The 19,566-nt window shown below is 37.9% G+C and overlaps 1 protein-coding gene across 1 annotated transcript in view; it reads left to right on the forward strand.

Moving 5' to 3' along the window:
* Positions 1-19,566, forward strand: part of ctnna2 (catenin (cadherin-associated protein), alpha 2) — a 205,871-nt gene that overhangs the window by 118,700 nt on the left and 67,605 nt on the right. Inside the window, exons 8-9 of the mRNA XM_077524899.1 lie at positions 7,125-7,205; positions 16,308-16,460. Of these exons, the coding sequence (XP_077381025.1) occupies positions 7,125-7,205; positions 16,308-16,460 (234 nt within the window). The remainder of the gene's footprint in view (positions 1-7,124; positions 7,206-16,307; positions 16,461-19,566) is intronic.

Below are 19,566 nucleotides of genomic sequence, written 5' to 3' on the forward strand. Positions count from 1 at the left end.
GGCATCTGAACCTGGCGTGCATATGACTACTTTTAGTACGCATGTGCACTTGTGCACCACTTATTTGCACCCCTGAATATGCCTCTAATAATAATAGTAAGTAAAATATGTTATAAAAGGTGCGATAAATTGATCATTGACTGGAGTAAATTTTATAAAATGTTGCTTGTCTTGTACAATACAATGATGGCAGTTTGACTCCGGAGATGATTATTTAAAATGTATGTAATAAATCTGGTTTAAAATTAGAGGAAGTTGAAAGTTGTCTAGTGGGTCTTGATGACTTTTTAAGGTTTCATTGTATGTTTTTTTATTTTATTTTATTTTATTTTCACAATTAATTTGATTTGTTTATACATAACACATTACGAGGTGGTTCATTTCAGCACTGCACATTTTTTTAGTTCACATGTCTTGGCTGTATGATTCATGAATACCACAAATAATTCATTAGGCACAAATTGTGCCTCATTTCACCCCCACTTTCACCCCCACGCTTCTTAATTCTGCTATTTTAAGTTTGGTGTCAGAAAAGCCAGTGAACAGCATTATTTGAGGAGTGCTGAGATCGTGAGTCAACAGACAATAATGGATAAGTTATTAAGGTTTCTGACCCTTTGGAGTCAAAACGTCTGTGCTAATACCTGCTTGTGCCCTTTCCTGTCCTCAAATAAATCCTTCAGTTCATGTCCCTTGTTTGCTCTGATCCACTGTGCACTGAGATTGGAATGATGCAACAGAAGGAAGAGAGAACTGTGATGAAATAGGTTTAAGTCCGCTAGCATTAAGAACAGATCGGAAATGGGATCAACCAGTTCCTTGTTATATCCATCTTCCAAGACGCTTCACTTTAAGCTGAAACGGCACTCCGTTAAAATTAAACACAATGCAACTCATCCCACCCCCAAAGCCACATGCATGAGCCTAGACAAAGTGTCTGATAAATAGCCTTTCTTCCTCTGCAGTGTAACAAAAGTACATCAATGATACTCAGACCCTCTTCTCACCCCATTGACTCTTTTTCTCTTTACCACAGTTCTGCTCTCACAGATATCACACCACTCTCATTTTCACACCCTCTCCACCCTATCCCAACCTCCCTCTCCCTCCACCCTTCATGTCTCCTCTCCCCAGCTCCTCTTCCTTCAGTCCCTCCCTCGCAAACTACTTGCTATTCAGTTCAGGGAGACTGTAGGCAGCGACGCTCTCGCTGGCCATGCTGCTGCTGCTGCTGCTGCAGGACGAGACTTTTCTTTTTTTTTTATTCATCCTCTGCTTTTGCACTGATAACCAGGCATTTTCTCCATTCGTCCTTATTCTCTTGAACATATACACTTAAAACCCTTGGCTCTGTTCCATCACACTTTAACACTTCCTTCTCTATGTATTTGGATGATGTTTGCACCATATATTCATCCATAGATTTCACAATTTTCCAGCAATAGTTATGCACTAGTGGTATCTAGAGAGTGTCTAGAGAATTTTTCTCAGGTATATCGCAGAGATGTGAAAATGTACTCATGATAGAGAAGTGCTGCACTACATGTTTCTCACTCACACCAAAAGTCAGATTTGATTCTTAGGTATCCCGTCGTATCATCATAAGAGGGATGGCCATTGACGGCCATACATAAAGCCTGAATCGGTATCGGCCCCGATTTCCTCAATTTTGGGGATGAGTGATCAGCCGATCTCTTAAAATAAAACCAATTCCTTCTCCCTCTGCAGAGGTCTAAAAAGTCTAAAAGAAAAAAGACTAATAGGATTTTTATTTTTGTTTGAGAGAACTGCTTCATGCACAGTTAAAACAATACTAAACAACAATATATATTAAACAAAAATAATAATAATATTGGAACATTGAAGGTGTTGGTTATGAAAAAAAAAATGGAATCGTCAAACAGCAGGATCGGCAGCTTTGACTTTTTAAGATTGGTGTTAGGTGATCCGACAGAAAATTAGGATCCCTGGTTTCTATGGCTGAAGGCCTTCCGAACAGTTCACCCTCATTTTAAACAGCTTACTGTAGACATACTGTATTTCAGCCTATGTTTACTGTTCCCCAAACGATTCATTTCATACATGCGATGAGCATGATGATAATCTACATGCTTCTTCACATCCAGAGCTTGCTTGACAAAGATGCTAATAGCCAATGACAGGCCCACAGTCTAAACACGAGACTTTGTAATGAGAGGAGTAAGCAAACAGGCATCAGCCATTAAACATACGTAAGTACCAGAAGGCACTCTGGAGCCACCTCATGCAATGCCATTCTCGACTGCATTAACTCTAAGTGACAGCGGTATTCCAGTCCCTAGCAGCTCCGTTATAGATACTTTGGGCAATCATGTGAAAGGGAGGAGGGAAAAAAAAAAGGCTGAAAATCATTGGATAAGCAACACATGGGGCTGAGTGCACTAAATCTGGTGAGTTCTTCTGCAATGGAAATGTGTCTCCTTAGAGGACTACAAAGGTATCTTTTCACATCAGCTCATACAATTTCAAGACAAATTCAAGAATTATTCAATATTGCCACTAATGTCACGTGAGATGCGTAGTTAGGACCCAAATGCCGACAAGCCACGGGAGGTGAGAAACGGAAAGACTTTATATAGAAAATTAAAAAGTATCAACAGAGAGTAGAGCAAAGCAAACACGACTGAGAAACCTCGATTGAGAAAGCAGACTGAATGCATGGAAACAACCTCAAAATGTCATTCAATAACCCGTCCTATTGCGATTCACAATTCTACATGATAGAATAAAAGCTTGTGTGACAAAATATGAGTCACAAATACAGAACCTAAATAAGAGCGACAATTACAGGAACATAGCAACTGACAACATTCTCATCAAAAGGGACTTTTGCATAAAAGACTAGACAAATTAAGAGTGGCTAATACAGCATCAGCAAGCATTATTATCATCATAAGGGACATAGTAACCGGCATAGCAACTGATAACATCAACGTCGTAACACAACAAACACCACCAACTGACTCAACCCAAAACACAGCCATAACAACTTCTGTATATTAGTTGTTCTGGTTTGATCATTCTAATTATTGTTATACATTAAAATGTATTCAATTAAATTTAAGGTAACAATCATTATTTATCTGTGGTCTTTTTTTTTTTTTTTCTTTCCTTCCTACCAGGGAATTTAGACTGAAAGCGACTTTTGGGTTGTACAAGTCTCCCCTGTTTTTCAACATATTAAATGCAGAAATAATAATAGGCACTCAAGGATGTATCGTTTTGGAGTATCCCGTATTCAAACTAGCTGATCCACCACTGTGCCGCTTTAATGTCCACTTAATGAGAACAAGTCAAAACAGACCCATCCATGGCGCTACAGTCGAGGGCGCTCAGCGTATCTTAATGAGCATCTCGCTCCCTATTATCTGCTGGTAACCTGACCAACATGTTAGCACTATTATCAAACGCCACCCCAGGCTCACACAAACACTTCCTCACCCCCTCGTTATCAGCTTGGCTTCCTTTTAAAGTGTTCCACAGACAGTGTAACCACATTGGACAGTAATTGTACCTCTCACTCCTGCCTAATTGAATTGACAAGGAGCCGGAATTGATATCATTTAACACATTGATCTTAGGAGACAATGAGACAAAATGCCCCTTGTCCTCCCCCACCTGTCTACTGCTATCCCTCTGATTTAACTGCCCATTTCTTTGATTTGCCATGTTATTGCCTATGAGCCACCAGATTCATCCCACCCGTCCTCGGTTTGATTGTTTCTCTGCCGTTGTCACTTTTTATTGCAATAATTTGTAAGCACGGAGTGGTGGAGACCAATATTGAGTTAGCACGTATATAAATATTGATCACCTGTTTTATTTTCCTTTTTTGTCTTTTTTACTGTAAATGTTCTTTTATGAACATTACTCTTATCCTTGCTCTCCAATGTAAAGCATGTGTCATGTATATTTCTTATTATGCAAAACAACAACAAATTGTCATTTTTGCCCGATTAAACACAATTTGGATGGTTTATACAAGCTTTACGATGAGCAGAGTAAGGTAGTGGTTGCCCCGTCTGCATAACAATTATGAGGTTCTTGTGTTGAGTTTGTATATTCTCTTGCATTTTCTGTGTGCAAGAACATGCAGTTTAGGTTTAGTAAAGACTCGCTCCCTTTTTTATGGGTGTCAATGTGTCAGTGGTTGTTTGTCTATATGTGGACTATGATTGAGTGACAACCAGTCCAGGAAGCTCCCAGCCTTTTGCCCAAATGTCATTTATTTAGGCTGCGGTTGGCCTATGACACTAATGAGGAAAAGTGTTTCATGGATGGATGGATGAATGGATTCAATCATTTATTTAAACACGATCGTGTTAATAATTTCTTACAACAATTGGGAAAGATAACTATTTTTTTTTTTAGAAATCTAGAAATATTTTCCATTGTTTACATTGTCAAATTTTCTGTAAAACCACAATGCGAATCATTGGGGAGCTATTTTTGGAACAGGCCTGCGGCCTACTCATGTGGTCCTTGGGGACATCACTGACCTCTGCCATATATCGACAAAACTCAGAAAACCAACAGCTCCGCTCTGCCGGAACTCATTTAAGATGGGTTAAAATAAAATGTGAAAAAGTTTGCTGTGGTCTGACAAGCGCACATTTCAAACTGTTTTTAGAAGACATGGGCGTCTTGTTCTCTGGGGCAAAGTGGAAAAGGACCATTCAAATTGGAATTTGGGTTTCTCGTATTAAGGAAAGTCCAGAAAAGCAATAATTCCCAAGTCCTTATCCATTCCACCAGATTGCACATCCCTATCTGTTGTATCAAATGGGTGTGGCTAACTTAATATTTCTTACATGGCTGCTTCCATTTCCATGCACACTTGCCCATTTCTAGGACTTGACGTGAATGTTCTCCATGAGAGACTACATATAAGTAAATACCGTGTTGAGAGAAAGAACGAGGACAGTTAGGAATAGATGCAGAGAAAAATCATTTGGACACGTGCTAACTGGAAAGAAAATAACTATCATTAACATTGCATTATGTGGCAGTCCAAAATGATTCAATCAGTGTCTCTGTATGGGAGACAATTGAATCAGCAGCCAACTGTGGTGTCAAGTTTTTAATAGCAGTGTACCCGAGAGCACAATTGCTTACAGGGGACACCTGAATGGCAGTGGAGGAATGCCAACGCAGATAAAATGTAGACGCATAAACATAACGTGGGGAGTCTGTTTGTCTCTTCCACTTTATTTGTCACGCACATATGCGTGTCAGCCAAAACTGGTGTACGGAACCTTTTGACGGAGCCAGGCTGAGTGTTAGCGTGACGCATTGACTAACCTATGATTCACCATTTTGATCTGCCTTGTTTATAACATTTGTGATGGGGAAATTCATGCGTGGTGTTTTTAATTGGTCGTTTCATGTTTTGTTTTTTGTTTTTTTGTGTGTAGAATTCCACAAAGCTGTGTTGTAATGATCACAGAGATGTGAAATGAGACTTTAGGCAATTATAAGAAATTCAAATGTTTTCTGAATGCCAGCAGGATCCTAACACATCAAGGGACAGGTACTGTATGTCCCCTTAGGCAAGTCGTACTTTGATATGTTAATCTCCTTTACTCAGATGAGATTGTTCACGGTTTTAAAGACATGTTAACTGTGGTTGTGGGATATATATTTTTAAAGTAATTGTTTAGCAGAGAATGAATTAATGCTGTAAACAGTTATGAGACAGACTGACTCGTTTACGGTTTTCCTAGTTCATTTAAGGTTGTTGATTGTGCATTAAATTGTGTGAATACGCAGTGTCCTCAAAAATGTTCCTGTTAAGCTCCTTTTTTTTTTTTTATTATTAGTACTTTTTTTTTTGTGCTGAGCATCTTTAATCCTCTTCGTCCCACTGGTGCCTAAAGGACACATTAGTCTTTTTAGGCAGCAGCACAATGACTAATTATGTCATGTCCTCTGCTTGGGCATAGAAGAGCTCAACTGTGCATTCACATGGCTTCTTGTAAGGTTTGAAGCACACAGAGGCCAACCTTGAATACCCAATTAATTTCCTTTCCAATTTCAATCAAAGAGCCCTAATATGCAGCAATAATATAATAAATCCAGATGCAGCGTATCTAAGATAGCATCCGGTGGTTTTGTCTCTAATCCTGCAATGGGTTTGCACAAAATGGGATGACTTTTGTCTAGTATGATGTAGAAACCAAATGATCAATTCTTTACTGCAGTTGCGCTTGATACTTCTGGAGCTAATTCATCATTGGACGATGCTAGGAGGGATAAACGTCCCTGCAAAAAATGCTTATGAGCTCGTGCTTGCCTTCATGCTATGCGGGGCAAAACTGTAGGATTGTTGCCTAGCAACAACACAACTAATTTTGTATGCTGGTATTGCTTTGTCGGAAGATCAGAGTCTGTTTTTTTTTTCTTTATCTGTTGATCATCTCAGTACACTTTTAAATGCGCAGCAAAAATATTGGAACTTTTTTCATGTTGAACTAACAAAATCATGAACTTAGTGTAAATGTATTACAAAGAATGGAAAGGTTGTCACAAGTTGGGGTTTATGTTTACAATGGATTTAAAAACAAAGCAAGTTTACATTTACATTGAGTGAAGTTAGAATTGTTAAAAATTAATTCTAGACTCAGTTACCATCATAACACCCTCCTCATTTTTTATTTTTTTTTTAACATTTGCGTATATAGCTCTTATAAGAATGGAAATATACTGTAAGCTGTAGTTGGTCACTTGCCATTTCTCATGACAAAATTCATACATTTATTTAAACGATTCCTTCATTCATTCACAAAACAGTGGAGTTGCACTCACATTTTGTTGCACACTCCCTCTCTAAGCCACAAGCAACAATTGGCAATGTGAGAAAATGATCCTTGGGGGAGATGGCAACAGCCAAATTGAATTTTGCCAGATAGGTACAGTTGCTAGGTAACATTGAACATGGACTTGTGTGTCATGGAGAACTGACAAGTCTGGGAGTTATTTGATGAAGTGCAATTCAAAATGCACTGCACTGAAGACATCACGGATGCTCTGTTGACATGGCTTCAACGGTCACACTGCATTAATATTTGTGATTTTGTTTCCCACAGACTGGCAGAAAAGAGAAAGGAGATCCGCTAAACTCAGCTATTGACAAGATGACCAAAAAGACCAGAGACTTACGTCGGCAGGTTTGTGCTATTTATGACTATTTATTTTACCAAAAATGCTAAACTTGATCAAAGGTGGATCAAAAGTCAACATTTTAAAACATCCCAATCATTTATGATGAAAATATTTATGTACAATTGCATAAACAAATATGTGTGGTTGTTGTGCAATATCCTCAGTGGTGTCCTCCCAAAGAACAATGTATCAAACTTGGCCTTACATGTCCTGGGGGGGATATATAAATAAATAAATAAATAAAAAATAAAAAAAATAAAAAAAAAGATAAATGGTCACACACAAGTTTGTGCAACTTCTGATTCAAAATAATGCTGTGAATTTATTTTAAAATAACCTGGTAAACTGTTGCTATTTCAGTGCTGGGGAATAGGGCCTTAAAATTTAATGAAAAAAATATATAATAATATTATTAATAATAATAATAATAATAATAATAATAATAAATCACAAAAATCTAAAATCATTTTAATCAGATGAGAAAATATTTGATACTCTTTTTTCACCTTGAACTTGCATTTTTTTCAAATGAAAGAAAAACTAAAATGGATGACAGAAAATATGTTGTTTGCTTGATAAAATATCATTTTCTTTAGAACACGTAATTAAAAATGATCTTTGAAATGAACATTTTAAATGTTCAACAATGTAACATCAAAATTTGAGCCATCAAATTGCATGGCTGCGCTGGTCAAAATAGTAAGGTCACACTTTGCCAACTTTCTCACAAGTTGAACAGGTGAAGCAATGCAACCTCTAAAAAAATATGGATGGCCTGGAAGCACATGCCATCGCACATTAAAAGATTCCAACATGTCAGTAGAACAGTGACTGCTTTTGCAACGTCTAAATAGTCACCATATAGTTGGGAATGTTCAGCTTGGTTGACTCTGAAATTTCCTTTCGGGCTCCTTTGTTGTCATATGCAAAACAACGTCAAAAATTATTGTAGTCATATTGTCTGTTTCTTAGCAGGAATTAGTGGCTAGTCGCTTTGTGAAAAATAGCTGTACAGGGGTTAGAAAAGTCTCCTACTGCATATGTGATGCAAGCCAAAACAAATACAGATAGAAAGGCAAGCATTTGATCAGTAGATTTATTCAACATGCATTCTGTGCCACCTCAAAACAGTCGCACAATCCATAAATCAGTTTTCAGATCAGTTTTCACAGCACCAATTTTGGTCCCTACCAATCTATCAGGTTCGGATCATGCAGTCAACCTCTGTCCACTAGGTTGCTCAGTCAATCTGGACTCTGCTACCGGTTTGAAACTACTTCTCAGTAGTGGAGGTACAACTTTGTCCCCACTTTTTGTGCCAATTATACAGTGACATGAAAAAAGGAGGAACAAATATTGTGCAGGCAGAGCAAAATGTGATAGTGACTCACTGTCATTAGTTGACAATTAAAGTAGTACTGCAAACTGGCACGAGTAGTCATTGACTTGTACATGCTAATAGCATGTAAATATTTTAGTTTGAACGTTTAAGTAACACGTGGAATGGAATTAAATGCAAATTGCATTGTATGGATGGCTTGTTTCTAGGTGAATTCTGTTATCTGCCTTAGATTGTGAAGAAAAAGCGCAGTGCACGTTCAAAATATTGCTTTACTTCAGATTCTTAAACCCCCCCAAGAAATGTGTATCATCATGAATGGGGAAATTGAAGACAAAGGTGAAAATGACACAAGGAAAGGAATGCAGGATGAGTCATTCTTTCCTGCTGTGAACAGCTCCACAGTACATATAATGGAGAAGAGGAAACTCACGGCACACTTTTTCTTTGTAGAAATTCTATTCAAAAATGCTTCTTCGAGAAAAGGTCGACTTATATTTGAACTAAACGTCAATGTGTTTACAGTTTGCTCCCGAACCAAACTTTGGTGTCATGCTACATTCTCTCTACTTGAACAGAAGAGTTGCGACCTTGTCCTCTGCAACTTTTGAAGACCAGGGAATTATTCCAGATGGGAAACTATAACTCCCATCCTCCCAGGGGGGCATTTGATGAGGCTGTCTGACTAGCTGGCAGGCGGTACTCATTTTAAAGAGGATGTTCTATTGACTCCAGAGTTGGCTTGACAGAATGGGTGCAAAGCACCCATATAGGCATTACAAAGCGCTTTGATAGTCTAATGCACCACATCAGGTGTCATTTTGCCTCATTGAAGTACATGCCGTTCCATTGGGGAGGAGCACACCTGCCGTAATGGGCATTCCAAGCGTATCTGCCTCTTTTGTTAAAAGGCGGGATCAATTAATGAGCAGACAAGCACAAATGACAGTCTGCGTTCGGGAAATGAAAGCAGGTTGGAGCAAACACGCCTTATGACACCAGCAATGTGCAGTATTGTTTTCTCTGGTGTTCTGCTGTGAATACAAAAGAATACTAAGCGTTTTGCCACCCACTGTACATTCTGCACATGTCAACCTTGTACGCTCCACTGCCAAATGCATGTCTTTGCACTGAAATATAGCATAATACATTTCAAACATAGCAGCAAAGTGGAATACTGGCAAAAAGTCCATGGATGGTGTACCTCTCATTCAAAGTCACCTGCCAGCCTAATAAGAACCAAGAACAAACACTTTCGACAACGGATGGATTGATGGACATACAAATTTTTTTTTTATGCTTTAAAAAACAAAAACAAAAAAAAAACAATTAATTGTGTTCTATTGAGGTTTGAATGAACCCTTCATTTCATACCTATGAGCTAATTAAAACGCCTAACTACATGAGTGACAATGGCATTCAAAAACTAATTAAGTCAAACACAAATGAAGTCAAAAACATCAATATTATTTAAGTTATTATGAGCTTGTTTAGACATATGTTGAACGTGATGGCCAGGCTAACATACTCTGGCTAACTTCAGTCATTAGCCAACACATATCTTTAAAGGGGAAGTCAAGTCAAAAATAGTCTTTACAATATTATATTCTATGTGCCCTCAGTAGTCTAAACACGGTACTCTTTGGGTGCTAGAAAAGGCTGTTGAGATTTCCTTCATTATGCTGCTAAAGATTTTTAGTCTTTATGATGCTACTTTTCAAGCCTAGCACTTTTAAATTTGCTGTACTTTAGCGCATCCAGCATGTTAAATTGTTGGCTCAATGAAAGACAAAAAAAAGAAAAGAAGGAACATTACATTTAAGTTAAGTGAACATGTCTTTGCAATCTTTGTACACTTGTAAATTGAATTAAATTTGAATTATTTTATTCTTTGCCTTGCATAAATGTTGTATTTGCCTCCAGTCAGGCAGCGTGGTAATGCAGTTGTGAGCACATCTGACTAACAGTCAGGAGATTTGGGTTGAAAAAATTGCCACTGGTGTGGAATTTGCATGTCATCTTCATTTTTGTGTGGGTTTCCTCTGGGTACTGTAGCTTCCTTCCACAGCTCAAAAACACGGTTCTTAGGTTAATTGATGACTCCAAATTTCCCGCACTGTGAGTTTATAATTATCGACTACACGTGCCTGACCGTTGACTGGCAACCAGTGCAGGGTGTATTCCGCCTCTCACCCAGTCAGCTGTGTTAGGCTCCAGCTCACCCTGTAACCATAATGGTTATTTATGATTACTCGAGTAATCAATGGAATAATCAATGACTGTTTATAACAGCCCTATTTTGCATACACAAAAGTGTTTGGGGCTTGCATTTACAGTAAAAACTTTGCTCACACTTTGGAAATGTTACATTCCGCCACCTAAATACTGAAAGTCGACGTGTTGGATATTTTAAGCTGTCTGGCCTGTTAAGAGATTTGCGGTCAGCAAGAGTTGATGACTTAGCTGTGACTGCAGTTGGCTTCGTAGAAAATATATGTACTAATATAAGTTAAGCCCAAACTTTAATTTTGCGTTCCAAACTGCAACTGTAATCATGAACGCAGGGGCAGAGAAGGAAGGCAAGTTGTTTGAAACAAGAGTAAGCAATGTCTCGGGCAGCAAGTATGGACAAGGATGCATCCGTATCACAGAAAAGAGTGAGCGTACAAAATGGCTTGCTGCTTTAATTGGTATGCATTTAGTAACCAAGCTGAATAAGTTGTTTGAAATGAGCCATGTGTTTTAGCCCTTATCATTCAGTGTGTAATGAATGCATCTGTCAAGTCATCTCTGTGGGCCCTATTTGACTGATGGCTAATTCTAGGATTCCCCATGGCACAACAGCCTCACATGTTGTTTGGCTCCCTTTTTCTTGCGCTCCTCAATGGGATGTTGAAATCATTTCCATTTTTTGCCATTAGTTTGTTGATTGGTACATCTGTTCCTAATTGTTATGGGTTATGGCGTTAAGGCAGAACAGCTGCCACAATTCACAAATTCAAGATTTAGAGGGAAAAATGTTTTTGTTAAGTCTTCAGAAGAGTTTTTTGAGTTTGCAAGTGAGTTTCACAAGACTGCATTTTAGATCTTGAAAAATGGAGGGAAAAAAACACTGTTCCAAGTAGGCAACCTCTCAGAACATTTGACTATGTTATTATTAGAAGCTTTTGCTGTTAACAATAGTGGGGTTTCCATCCAATTGTTCAAAAATGTGCAAAATGGACATGCGTCTTTATGCCCGTTTCCACCTGTTCTTCTTTTGCGAATATTGAGAGGGGACTCCACCGCTGTAGGTGGCGGTATACAGCATTGAAATGTGATCAGTAATTTTAAAAAAAGAAGAAGAAATGGAAGCGACTGGGCTGTGCTAGGACGTCATGAGTTTGATTTTGTAATTCTTGATAAACCGTAGCATTTCTTTGCTGTTTTCCATCTACGGTTGCATTAATAATTGCTTAATTCCAAAAAGATTTCTGTTTCGTGGTCCCCCATATATACCTTAATTTATCGTCCACCATTGCTTTCTGACTATATATGTACATGTGACGTTATATCTGGTCAAAACGTGCGACGTGTCTTGTCGGCGTTTATTCGCAAAATCTACTTCCATAGCCAAAATTAGCATTTTCCTTTTTTCGATACGCTTCAAAATCCACCCCCTCCAAGCGTAAAAAACTTTTTGCGAATTTTGGACCTTTTTTTTTTAATTTCTAGGGTTTCCATTTAGTTTTATTTTCACATTTCTCAAAAATTCAAATAAAAATGGATGGATGGAAATCCGACTATTCGTAGTTGGGGTTGTGCACAAATCTGTGCTGATTCGAATTGGGATTCCAGTGGATGTGGAAATTTTTGGACTCGGATCATAATGAATCTTAGGATAGTCTTGCGGTCAGAATTGAATGCAATATGAGGCGTAGTATGTGTGATGTACTGTATGTATGCAGGCAGTACGCAGGATAATGGCTGGGAATAGCTAGCCAGCTAATGAGCACAAAATAAAATGCAGAAGTTGTACGGTCAACAGAGGCCATCGCGGCAGTCTATTAATGCCTCTATCGCTAGTCCAAAGCCAACCTCTTTCTCACTCTGTCACACACAAAACCAAACCTTTGGCAACCCCTTGCTGAGGGATCCTGGCCAAAGTCAGCCATTTTAATCTAAAAAGTAAATATTTTTCTGGCGTTAGAAATGGCAGCCGGCATACTCTCCAGTTCTACACATACACACGTTTTCAAGTAAGTGAGGGTTTGTAAAGCGCTTTGGGTGTTTGTGGGTGGGCTATGGTGTCGACGAGAAAGCATTGTATGTGTGCACTCCATTTATTATTTTGATCAAATTGTGTTTTTAATTGGTTGGACTATAACGTTTTATTTCGGAAAAGTAAAATGAGAAACACATTTGAAAGCCATTTGCTGTCGTGAACACAAACAGTGAGCTGGGATTTAGTGTACGAATCCAAGATCTACTCTTAGCTCATGTTAATCTTAATCTTTAGAAAAAATAAGGTTTTCTTACTGTCCATCAAGGACAGTAGACTTTCAAATTCATTCTTAATATATTGTCTATGTATATCTTTTGTTGTTGTGTAAAGTGATCAGATGCTTAACATGCAGCCCATGTTTTTAAGGACTGTTGTTGATCAATTACTCAGCCTTAGTACTATTCTCACTTCGTTTCTTTCATGCTGTACTCAGTGATAGATATCGTGTGCGAGAGTTATTACTTGATTTTTGATTTGCTCAGGCTGTTTCCTCTCAGCCGTGACTGCAGCCCTTCATGCTGTGATTGCTTTTGACATTTTAATAAGAACTGTTCCTGAGCTGACCCCAAGGTATCCGACACGATGTGTTCTGAATCACAAGAACAGTCAACACAAACCAAAGTGCACCTGTAAACAGGCAGAGAACCTGATATCCGTGTTCCCTCACAAAGCCTTGTCGAGATGCACGCATCTACTACCTTCCTGAAGATGGACTTGAATTAGATGAATGAACCACACGTTTTCTTATAGTCAGTTAACAAAGGAAGTTTAAGAATCAGAACATTAATAATAATAAACATGAATAGTCAATCACATTGCGTGCAAATAATGTACATTGAAATTGATGATTGTGAATTTGAATTTTGTATTTTTTCCTCAAGTTAAGTAGACATGTTTTACTTTTTTATGTAGTATTCCACTGAGCTTCCTATCAAAGATTCTGGTTTATATTTATGAATATAGGAACAACACCCTAAACAAGTTGCAAATGCTGTACTGTAGCTGACTGACAACAGTTTTCAACAAAATGTGATGAACCCGCTATTGGGCAAGTTCAAGATATACCCACCTTTTATAAAAATCAAATATCAATGTCATATTTTTGGGAAAAAAACGTTTATCTTTACCTAGTGCTTGTGATAAAGATGTCTAGTGTTTCAAATTTACTGTAGTGTATGATATAATAGTACAAAGGGAAATTGCCTATTGAAGTGCAATTTCCAGGATGCGTATAATATATGAGTGTGTGTTAATCTCGACAAATTATGGTAAATTGTTGTTTGAAGTTCTGCTTAGTGAGCCCTGTAAAATATAATTATCTACTTAAAATGGGCAAATCAGTACAGTGAATTGTGGGGTCACTATGTTGTGACACTGTTATCATGCAATGACTCACCTTTGTCAAGAAATTCAGTGACAAATATTTGTTTTCTCCTTACACATAGTTTTTTTCCAGCAACTGGAAACATTTGCATGTACACTTGTAGAAATGTTCCTCCTGTCTTCAAAGCTCAAGTATCACTTAATAAGCTATGTAGTTTGTACAGATGTCCTTCAAAAATATGCTTAGCAATTTTAGCTTTTTTTTCACCTGATAATAGCAGCATTCACAAGACGTACAAGAACAGATGTCTGATTTAGAGATAAAAGGACAAGGTGTCTCGAGTTTAGAACATTCCCAACATGTCATTCTCATTTCAGGCCCCAAAAGTCCTCTACTAGTCCGAGCATTATCCATGTTGCAGCACAACTGTCACACAAAATAACAAAACTCAATTGTCCACACTTATCGAACAAGTGAGGATACATATATGGTAGCTGCTAGCCACTCAGTGACTAGCTAGTTAGTGGCAAATGTTAGCTTAGACTGCCAAAACTTAACTTTCTCCTCAGCCTTGTGGCTCACGATAGTTGTTTCTCAGTAATTTTGATGGATTTCTAAATTCCTCATTTGTGCTTCCCATGGGCAGAATGGCAGAAAAAGTATATGTTCCATATATTATTCCATTTCTAATTCCATTTTAAATGAATGTATTATTATTGCTTTTAGGCATCCCTAAAAATGCTAAACCGAGAATTGATGTAATCTGTATATCTATTGCCTAAAATAATTAATTTGTCAATCATGTCATTTATTCCTCAGAATTATGTAAAGCTGAATTTGTTCTGTGCTGCACATTTACCAAAGTGATAGCATTGGCAAGCTAATAACAGCGCACATTTTCCACCCCAAATCCCCGAATAATAATGCCACACCTTTGCCTTCTGCAAACATGGTGTAGAGATGGTGCAGCAAATGTGAGATTTATATCTGCCCACATTCCACATCCCTTCCGCCAGATGACTGGATAGCAATGATGCACAACCGCAGTGATGCGGTGAAGCATACGCAACATTCACCATTCCAATGAGCCAAAGAATATAAACCATGATGTTCTGTACCTGGCATTGCGGCTCTTTAAATCACTGATCTGCGATTATACCGTTCTTGATAAAGTGGTACTTAGACAGTACATTACATTGGCTTCAGGTTGTTTACAGCTTGAGCAGCCATGTCATGTCCACTAGAGTAACCTTAATCTAGTCTCACTAGAGGTCCTAATGATGGATTATCTTGTTTTAAAGAAGTCTTTCTTCTTTGTTTTCTTCCCCTCTGTGGAGTAAAATTTGTTATTTTTTTCCAGGTGACATGTGAGCTTATTTTTTTTAATTAGCTTGTTTATCACCATAACTGCTTATCTCAGCTCACTCTTCATTTCCCAATTAACAGTATTTACAGTATTTAGTGACTCAAGTGGTGGAAATAATTACAGTATGTTTATCTGCAAATTTCGCAATGTCAGAATGACAGTTGTGTGGATAAAAGTCATTAAATATAGTGGTGGGCTAATACTTTAATGCAACACTTTTCATGGTGTCTAAGTTCAAGTGGTAGACAAAATTACATGTTCTGGCATTATGAGTCATCAATTATTTAAAATGCCAAAAAAAGGCAACGCATTTGTCACTCTCCAGCCACTAAATATGCACGTTATGTGTAAGCAAAATGCTTGTTTTTCCTCTTCTCCTCTCTTGTGTATCTTAGTAGGGGTCTTACATGACTAACCCCATCCGTCTATAAGATAAAGCACCTGTCTGTCATGCTTTCTGTACTGTTCCCTCCAGCATCTCATCAGACATCCCAGTGAGTACCACAGGGGTCCATTTACTTTCTCATGAAACAACCGGTCCCTTGCCACTTGGCTACAAAATGATTCCATAAACAAAGATAAAAGTTGCAGTGTCTTACCCTCGTAAAAAAGGCCTTATGGGAAAAAATACGCCTTGTAAGCAATCTGCACTCCGTCCAAATAAGAGTTACTTTCCACTTTTTCATTCTCTCTCTCTCTCTCTCTCGCTCTCTTTCTCTCTCACTCTCTCTCTAATATTCCAGTATGAAGTTAATGAATGAATATTGTGACCGGGTCGACCCACTCGCTTCACCCCATCTGTATTCTATTCCAGTTGAGAAAGGCAGTGATGGACCACATATCAGACTCATTCCTGGAGACCAACGTCCCTCTGTTGGTGCTCATCGAAGCGGCCAAGAGTGGAAATGAGAAGGAGGTCAAGGAGTATGCCCAGGTGTTCCGCGAACATGCCAACAAGCTTGTGGAGGTCAGTCATAAATTATACATGTACATACATTCTCTCTATCTCCCCTTCACACATACACATGCATTTCTATTCACTTGGAGATAGAGCATGTGCAAATATAGAATCAAGCAGGTCAGGGCATGTGGGATACAATTATGATTTTAACCGGCCAAGAGAAGGCAAATCAGGCCTATTGGAAAAGAACAGAAAGAAAGTGAAGAAACATCCTGACAAGTATTAAGTGATGCATGGAGAAGCTGTTGCCAATTTGGAGAACTTTGCAGAGCTTCGATAGCCAGACTAAAGACTTTCACATAAGCCTGCAGTAGGACTGGGCAATATGGCCAAAAAATAAAATCTCAATTTTTTTGCAGTCATTCAGGACGATTCCGATTTTAATTGATATAATAAATCCAACAAACGTTTACTTAAAGGTTTCATTTATTCAAAAATAATTCCTGTGCAAAATGTTCAGACACCAGGAACGTATACTGATTCTAGATCAGTTTTAAGGCAAAATTACATCACATAAAAGCATTTGGATGTAACAGAACATAAGAACAACACCTTTTAATCATCCAGACGACAAAATTCGATTTCACGATTTAGCAAATTTTCAACGATTCGATTTTTTAAAATGACGATGTATCGAATTAATTCGATTTGTTGTCCAGCCCTAGCCTGCAGTCATGAAACAACAGCAAATAGGAGCTTGTTTGGAGTTCATGCCATATAATCATTGGGCAACTGTCGCCTACATATGGATATGACATGGTCATGGTAACCATGCAGCATGTGACAGTAACGCTGTTTGTTTTGAGCAGCCAGCAGGGAGAGGAAAAAAATCTATTCCACACGTATTTGAGCTCATCAACGTGGCAGTCATGTTGAGCAATGAACAAAATGAAAAGGAATTAACTTTTTTTTTTTGTGACAGTGCCATGTAAGTTCATTACCCATACTGCACTTTGGTTTGGCATGTTTGGCAACTCTTGGCACTTTGTGTTTATAATATGAACAATTGAATCTGACATGAGAATAGTGCATTTAATACTTGCATAAAGTGTTCTGATTCAACACTTTTGAGGGCCACTTTCAAATGAAAAGAAACTGTGGTTGTGTTGGCATCGGGACCACGTTTAAAAAGATCCCACAATTGCTGATGTTTGTTTGTATTGATGATTTGTTTTTAACTCTCAATGGGAGTTAGGCCCCATTTCATTTTGACCCTCTTTCTGCAAATCTATAAATGAAATATAATTTATGGTTAAATGCAGGCATGCATTTAAGGTTCAGTTTAGTGTTCCCTTTCAAATACCCCTTTTGCTTCCACGAATCTAAAAGTGAAAATTGAGCTCCTGAAAGGTCTTGAAAAGGTTTTTCAAAAGGCTTAAACATAACTATCCTGTGATAAATCCCACTGCCCTTGAGCGGAGTTCCCTTTTGTTCTCGTGGCCCATTCAAAGTAACCTTTTGCTTAACATACTGTCACTTAGGACGACACCGCTGCTTCCTTTGACTTGAGCTGAGAGTGATTTGAGTGACCTTTTGGTCCACCCCGACTGTTTGCTGATGAGCTCGGATACCTGACTGATGTCGCCCTTAAAGTCTGTCCCTTATGCCTGACCTTCAAACTTTGTTCAGCCAAGGACATCAGGGCAGATGAAATCTTCTTTAACATTTTTGTTGCACTCTTCAACACCCATGGTTGACGGTGTTTTTGTTTTTTTTGTTTTTATGTAAAGCACTTGGCATCAGGTACTCTGCTGTCATCTGTATGCTAAAGAGACATTGCCTGTGCGATAGCTTATTTTAAGCCTGTGTATTTGCAGTGTGTTGGCAGGTGAGAAGCATTTTACTCTGACTACATAGTAGAGGCTGCCATATCTGGATCTTTACTTTGATCCATGCAAATATAACAATTTTGTGGAGGCAATTTAAATATGCACTGTGGATTGAAAAAAGAAAACATCTATCTGGGAGTAGAGGTTGCAAAACAGAGCAAATGATTGTTTAGCCATGTTCCCATATACAAAGTATAAATGGCATTTGTTATTTTTAGCTAGGATACTTTTTTTATACCGACCAAAACAACATCTATAAGTTTATGACCAGTGCTGTCCTCGTTAGCTCTGTCAGTTGAGGTGCACAGCCATGTCATGGTCGGATTGCAGTTGTGCTATTTTTTTTTTTTTTTTTTTTGCCATTATTGGATGATTGATTGAAGAGCCATGTTCTTTGAGATGTTTAAAGCTCAAGATACGTTTTATAAACTGTCCCTGCTTAAGCTACTCCACAACTCTATCATTGGCTTGTCTGATGATTTCCTTGGTTTTCATGATGCTGTTGTTGGCTTGTGTTCTTGAACAAATCATTGTGTCCCTCACATAACCGGGTTATTTATACTGAGAGTAAATTACACACAAGTTAACTCTATTTACCAATTAGGTGACTTATAAAGGCAATTGATTGTACTGAATTGTATTTAGGGCCATCAGAGTACGGGGGTTGGGGGGGGGGGGTGAATACAAATAAACGTCACACTTTTCAGATGTATATTTGTTTAAAATTTTAAACCCTTATCATTTTCGTTCCACTTCACTATTGTGTGATAATTTGTGTGACATATAAAATCTCAACAAAAGATAAAGTAGTCATTGCAAGGTCACAAATTGTGAACAAGTTCAAGGGACACTGTATATTCAGAATCACAAACACCTTTTTTGGTTAAGTATATTAAAAACACAGCAATCAAGCCACAAACACTGATACAATGACATATTATAATATAATAATATATATAATAATATATATAATAATATATATATAATAATATATATTATAATATAATATAATATAATATAATATAATATAATATAATATAATATAATAACATAATCAAGCAATATAAAGTATCAAGTATTAAGGGTCACATGCTTAATCGACTGGGAGGCCTTAACTGTTAACTTTTTAATGCCTGTGTGTGAACAATAGCTAATATCTATGAGGCAATTACAGTTACCACCTGCTATCCTGAGGGAATAGAGAGAGTCATCCATTTCAGGAGAGGCACTTAATTGTTTTAGGTGGGCTCAGTGATTAATTCAAACATAGCATCTATTAGGGT

The sequence above is a fragment of the Festucalex cinctus genome, chromosome 6 (assembly GCF_051991245.1).
Source record: "Festucalex cinctus isolate MCC-2025b chromosome 6, RoL_Fcin_1.0, whole genome shotgun sequence".
Taxonomy (NCBI): domain Eukaryota; kingdom Metazoa; phylum Chordata; class Actinopteri; order Syngnathiformes; family Syngnathidae; genus Festucalex; species Festucalex cinctus.